Genomic DNA, 6,594 nt, shown 5'->3' with positions numbered 1-6,594 from the left:
GCTAGGCAAGCACACTACCACTAAGCCACATTCCCAGCCCTGAGAGTTTTAACTTTGGCTAGTCAAAAAATGTATTTTTTCATATATTTTGTTTTATATGTTTAACTATCCACAACACATGAAAAATTATTTCGTAAGAATGAAGTAAAAATAATATGCCTATAAGAGAATATATACTGATCTAAAGGAGAAAAGTATTCATCTCAAAGCCTATATGTGTGAGGCAGTAAACTATCCAATAGTTATACAAACAATAGTAGTGAAAGTCAGATTTAGAGAAGTTAATCAACACAACCACGGTGATTCAATAAATAAATAAAAGAAATGGGATTCAAATTCGTGTTTATTATTTTGAAATGATATATACTCCATTTTGATTCCCAAAGATTGAATGTAATCCCCCAGAAAACCATTTGATTAATCAAAATTGTGTTGTTATACCCACAGTATCTCCATGATCAATTATCACCATTCTCACTATCATGGGCCCCATGGCAGTATATTTGCCACTTTTCAAATTAGTCTTCCTCTCATCCACTAAAAAAAAAAAAATATCAATACTAGAAGTGTTGCTCCGAAGTCTTTAATTTCAAATACGAGATTATGGGTAGAGAAAGATATAGAGAAATGGTGAGAAAAATGAGAGACAAACAGTGGGAAAGAAAATGAAGAAGAAGAAAAATGTCACTGTAGAATCATGAAGTGCTAAGTGAAGGTGTGATTCAAGTGGTATTAAAACATCCTTGAGTGAAAAAAAGGTAAGGGAGAGTGCTCTGCCCCAGTACTGGCAAACAGTAAAGTGGGAGAAAATGAGGGAGAGGATAACACTGTTCAAAAAGAAATGTTTTTTAAAGAAAGATAATGTGCTCATAAGACATGACCAGGTTTTTGATAGGAAAGCAAAGGAAATAGTTATATGAAATAAGAACTGTTGCCTGTAAAAAATAAACATGGTAGTTTAAACCATGGCTTCCAAATTATATTCATGAGTACCTCTTTCACAGATGCTAAATTCTAACTTTAGGTATGTCTGGTCTTGCAGCAGGCCAGAGTGGGCTGTATCGTCTTTTGAACTGTTTTAAAAATACTATTCCTGCTGAGTGCTGGTGGCTCAGGTCTATAATCCAATCTACTCAGGAGTTTGAGATCTGAAGATCACAGTTTGAAGCCAACCCTGGGCATAAAAGTCCATGGGATGCTAATGTCCAGTTTTCCAAAAAGCCAGAAATGGAGCTGTGACTCAAGTGGTAGAGCCCTAGACTTGAGAACAAATGCTCAGAGGCATAGATTAGGCCCCAAGTTCAAGCCTCAGGACCAGCAAAATAAATCAATAAACCACTAAATAAATGAATACACGAATCCTAAAGCAAATGCCAATGATCTTTGCAGCATCTCTTTGTATTAGGATGTGCTGTCTTGATTGGTCCACAATGCTGAATTATCTAACTCTTGCAGACTTTTGATACCTGCCAATAAAACATCTAGAAGGGTTTTGTTAATACATTAAGAAGGGCTTTCACTGCTTTCTAAAATCACTTGCAAATTATCCACTAATAGAGTTTTTTGACAACTGATTCAATACTGAATAAAGGCAGATACATACCAATTTCTAGAGAATTAAATTTTATTTATAGTTAATGCTACAGTATATTAAACAAATGAATTTTTAAAATAATACTGGAGTTTGAATTCAGGGCCATATGCTTACAAGACAGAAGTTCTACTACTTCAGCCTTATTAGCCCTTTGCTGGTGCTATTGCTTAGGTAGGGGATGCTACCTTTTTTGCCCCATTTGGCCAATATGGCAATCTTATGGTTTATCATTTCTGAATAGGTGAGATGAAAGTCTAGTAACATCTAGACCAGGTTCTTGTGTTTTATTTTGAGTCTTATGAATTTGTTGTCTTTGTTGTCCTCAGTTATTCTTCTGATCTCTGCCTCTAAAGCAGCTCAGAGTATAATGTAACTCAGACTATAGTGTAAGCCACTAAGCCTTACCAACAAATGAATTTTGGCTAGAGGACTCACCTCAGCTGTGTCAATGGCCATTCTCACTCAAAAATTCTTCATAATTTTTAGAAAATATGGAAATTAACTAATTCCCAAGATTAAGAAGAAAATGAACTTTGAGTTAGTAATATGCTTGGTGAAGCAATATGTAAATATGTAGAAAGGTAAACAGAACCATCTTTTCTATGTGTGGTTATAAGGAACTAATTTTTTTCAAGAAGTAGTGGTAAGCATTTTGTCTTAAAAAGATGTTATCCTATATACCTAATTGCATTATTAGTTTTTTTCCATTGCAGGCATGTCATTATTAAATTATATCACAGTTTTTTTTAGAATACTAACTTGATTCAGAGCTAGAAAATACTTCAAAATAACTAGAAATTTGTAAAATATAAATTAAAATTGCTGGGAATCAGTGGCTTATGTCTGTAATCCTAGCTCTTCAGGAGGTATGACAGGATAGTCCTAGTAGAGCCTGACAATAGTCCAATAGCTATGTACATATGATGACATAAAATGCTGCTAATTTAAATGATCTCTATGATATGGAAACAAGAGTTTTTTTGTGGTTGTTTGTTTTCTTTTTCTTTAGTATACCACTTTCAGTTATTTCTTTTGCTTTCTTTTTTCTTTTTTTTCTTCTCTGGCTTATTTTTCCATGGTCACTGTTTCTGATTTCAGTATGCTTTGTTGTAAATATAAATTCATCTGATTTGGGGAAGGGAAAGGGAATCACAGAAACAGTAGGACAAAGGGTGAACCAATGCAACAGCAATACTCACTAGATACTATGTTGGAAATAAACTTTACAACTTGGGGGAAAGGCAAGTTGCAGGTAAGGGCATGTGAGAGAAAATGAGGGAGAGGGCAACACTGCTCAAAAAAATGTGCTCATTATATTACTTACATAACTGTATATCACCTTTAAAATAAAATAAAGAATACATTTCTTTTTGAGCAATGCCACACCCTCTCCCTGGCTCTCTCCTAGCTTAGTAAATATAGTTTTAAGCTAAAATATTATAACAATCCACAGCTGTCATAACCTGGCAATTTTTTTTTGTGTGCTAGTCCTGGGGCTTGAACTCAAGGCCTTTACGCTGCTCCTGAGCTTTTGTGTTCAAGATTAGAACTCTACCACTTGAGCCACAGCTCTATTTCTGGCTTTTTTACCAATTTTATTTATGATAAGGGTTTCACGAACTTATCTGCTGGCTTTGCAGCTCTATCCTCAGATCTTAACCTCCTGAGAAGCTACAAATATAGGTGTGAGCCACCGGCACTGAGTTATCCTGGCAAATTTTAGTGAAGCACCCATGTCTTTTCTTACTTTCAACATCACATATAAAGAAATGCATCCTTTAGTAACATTGAAGTTAGTAACATTTATCTGAATCTCAACGTTCTTTGTTTCAACATAGCCAATATATTTATAGTCTTTAGCTTTCTTTCTTAAAATGTGTCCCGTGTTCTTTATTTTACAAAGACTGATAATATCACTACTTTAAAGCAATATATTCATATCTAAATAAGTACACAGTTTCAAAATTCATAAAATGATTTTATATTAATTTAGAGTTAGCTTAGGAGGTTTCTTGGAAAAATGAGCTGAATACACTTATTTTCTTCTGTGCAGTTAAAGTTTATTCACGAACAAAAATAAGAACTGTAAAATGTGCTTGGTTATAAAAGTTGATATTACAAAACCACAACAAAATATCTAGTCTTTATATTAGATAAAAATCATTTTTTCCTAGAGTTCCATCTATTATATACATAGAGAGAATGCCTGCTTTGATGACACTGAAATTTTGTGGAAGTTTTTCAAACAACAGACATTCATAACCACAAGTCTTCATAGTAATAAGAAAGAGAGCAATAGATACAGTTGGTTGTCTACTTAAGGACCTGTGATAGAAAATGCTTAAGAGTAAAGAAAATGCTTTGCTATTCAAATTAATTTTGAATATTCATGTAAATCTAACTCTTGAATAAAAGAATATCTTAAACAATTAAGAATTTGATACAAGTGTAAAATTCTATAACATATTTCTTAAAAAATAAGCATTTAACACTGACAACAAAGTATACAGCACTTGTTTTAAGAGAATAAAGTACAAAAACACTGTAATGCTGACAATATACAAACTAAGCTATGATTACATTGATATAAAACTACAGCTAGTTCTTGAGTAAAGATTTCAAACTTTATAAGAAAGTATTGTTAATAAACTATATAGTAGGCATGGAAAACAACTAATACTATTTTCATACTGGTAATAAGAGGAAACCAAGAAAACGTACATAACTGTAGAAGCATGACTGGAGTGGAGCTCCTCTCCAAACCATGCTGTTGGAATAGAAACATCTTAAAGGTAATTTTGGAGTGTGGGTTTGTTTCTCTGCTAAGAAGTACATGTTAGGTTAGGTTAGCTCCACCTGGAAGACAAAAGATAAGTTGTTAAAATCACAATGAAGCATAACTAAGTCAAATTAAGTTGAAAGTTAAGTGTGTATACCTTGGAAAAGAGGCAGTTACCTTTAGCTCCAGAGGCCTACATAGTTCCCATAGAGGTCTGAATGCAGTGGACCCCCAGCAACAAAAAGCTTGAGCTCTGGCCAGTTGTAGCAGTGGGTGTAGAGTGCGTTTGGAAATTCCTGCATACCAACATAGGAGTTCAGCCAAAGGTTATCTTGGATGAGCCAGCCTCTGCTACAGGAGAGTTTCAACTTCTTTCCTGTAGGACTGGGAATGGCATCTGGATCATCTGGTGCTTTCTCCTCTAGGAATTTCTGGGTGCGAATGTCACAAAAGTGCAAAGAGCCTCGTCCAGTGCCAACAGTAACAATATGCTGCTGGGTACTAAGTGAATGTATACCCAGGCTGCGTTCATGGGTGCACATGGACAGGATATTTTTCTGGGGTTGCCGTGGATCCAAGAAGGAGATGTGAGATTGGGAACCCACAAGATAAAGAGAGAACTCATCACTGTAGGTCAGACACAAGTTCTCATGGCAGTGTGGTAGCCTCACGGAGTGCAGCCTGGAGAGGTTGTTTTCTGCTTTCCACATGTGGACGTAACCATCCAGGGACAACGCTCCCAACTCCTGGTTTTGGGCATTGAAAGCCAGGGCTCGCACCTTTTGATTATTCACCCTGTTGGAGTATGTAGGGATGGCCTCCACAAATATAGGACATATGTGACCATACGTCTGAAGCTTCCTATCATTGTGCCAAGTAATGCTGCCAGTAAACATATCAGAGCTTAGTCGCCAGAGTGCCACAGTGCCATCACGGGATCCAGTCACGGCCACAGTGTCAGTCACCCAAGCAATAGCAGAGATCCAGTCCGTGTGGCCTTCGCGGTCACCCAAGCAGTAGGGTGTGAGAGTGGGCAGCTGGTAGACCGCTAGGCTGCTCGAGTTCTTACCGGCAGTGGCCAGAAGCGTCTTGGAAGGATTTAGCTGTATGGCATGGATGCCTCGGGTGGGTTGGGCCAAGGCCACATAGGGGGGCATGTCTCGCAGGAGTGGGAGATGCTTGATGTGGCCCGTATGCACATTCACTACAAAAAGCGTGTTGCACTTGGTGCTGCACACCACTTCACTGGCATTCAGCCACTGCGAGGCGAACACCTTGTTCATGGTGCCGAGGAACAGCTGGCGTTCGCGCAGCATCTCCGGCAGCCTCTGCACCACGTAGCCACGCATGTCACCCTGGAAGCCTTGCACCTTGGCGAGACTCCAAGCGCTCACCTCGCGCTGTTTCAGGTAGTACACCAGCGAGCGCCGCACCGCCTGTCGCTTCTGCAGCTTCGCCACCACCGGCCCGTCTCCCTGGCCCGCCGCCCCGGAGCCCTGAGACAATAATGTCGTTGTCCAGCTCCCATGTCCCTCCTCCTCAACCTTTACCTTCATGCTGCGTGGTTGCTGATCAGCCATAGTGAGCGACTATGTCTACTCGTCTATGCTGTGGTCAGAACCCGTGATCTAGCGCGAGAAGTGTCAAAGGTCAAGAGTCTGTGACGTGTCTTAAATATGGCGTCCCCAGTCAGCTGACATCAAAGAGTTTAAACGTATCAAGATGAGGCAAAGACGGGCTGGGGATATAGCCTAGTGGCAAGAGTGCCTGCCTTGGATACATGAGGCCCTAGGTTCGATTCCCCAGCACCACATATACAGAAAACGGCCAGAAGCGGCGCTGTGGCTCAGGTGGCAGAGTGCTAGCCTTGAGCAGGAAGAAGCCAGGGACGGTGCTCAGGCCCTGAGTCCAAGGCCCAGGACTGGCCAAAAAAAACAAAAAAAACAAACAAAAAAAAAAAAAAAGATGAGGCAAAGACGACGCTCTGGGAAGAACTGAGTGTAGGAGTGAGTTTGGTTAGCACTGAAGTAGCAGGAGTGATGTGAAGATATACTGGATGTCAGCTCAGAAGTTTGTAGGAATTGAGAAGACAGGAACCGGAAGTAGTGAGAGGATTGGGAGGAGCCAGAAGTGCAGAAATAATACGAATTCTAAGTAGTGCAGGTGCTTTAAGGTGGCACGAGGAAGCAGATTAGGTAGGACAAAAGGACGAATTGGGTGG

The 6,594-nt window shown here is 39.2% G+C and overlaps 1 protein-coding gene across 1 annotated transcript; it reads right to left on the bottom strand.

Moving 5' to 3' along the window:
- Nucleotides 1–4,552: 4,552 nt before the first annotated feature.
- On the bottom strand, nucleotides 4,553–5,953 carry LOC125342968 (DDB1- and CUL4-associated factor 12-like protein 2). The gene has a single exon (XM_048335314.1). It carries the CDS (start codon nucleotides 5,951–5,953, stop codon nucleotides 4,553–4,555), a length of 1,401 nt encoding a protein of 466 aa, XP_048191271.1.
- Nucleotides 5,954–6,594: the final 641 nt, after the last annotated feature.

This window comes from Perognathus longimembris, chromosome 28 (assembly GCF_023159225.1).
Source record: "Perognathus longimembris pacificus isolate PPM17 chromosome 28, ASM2315922v1, whole genome shotgun sequence".
In the NCBI taxonomy this organism is placed as follows: domain Eukaryota; kingdom Metazoa; phylum Chordata; class Mammalia; order Rodentia; family Heteromyidae; genus Perognathus; species Perognathus longimembris.
This window is presented reverse-complemented; position numbering and strand designations above follow the sequence as displayed.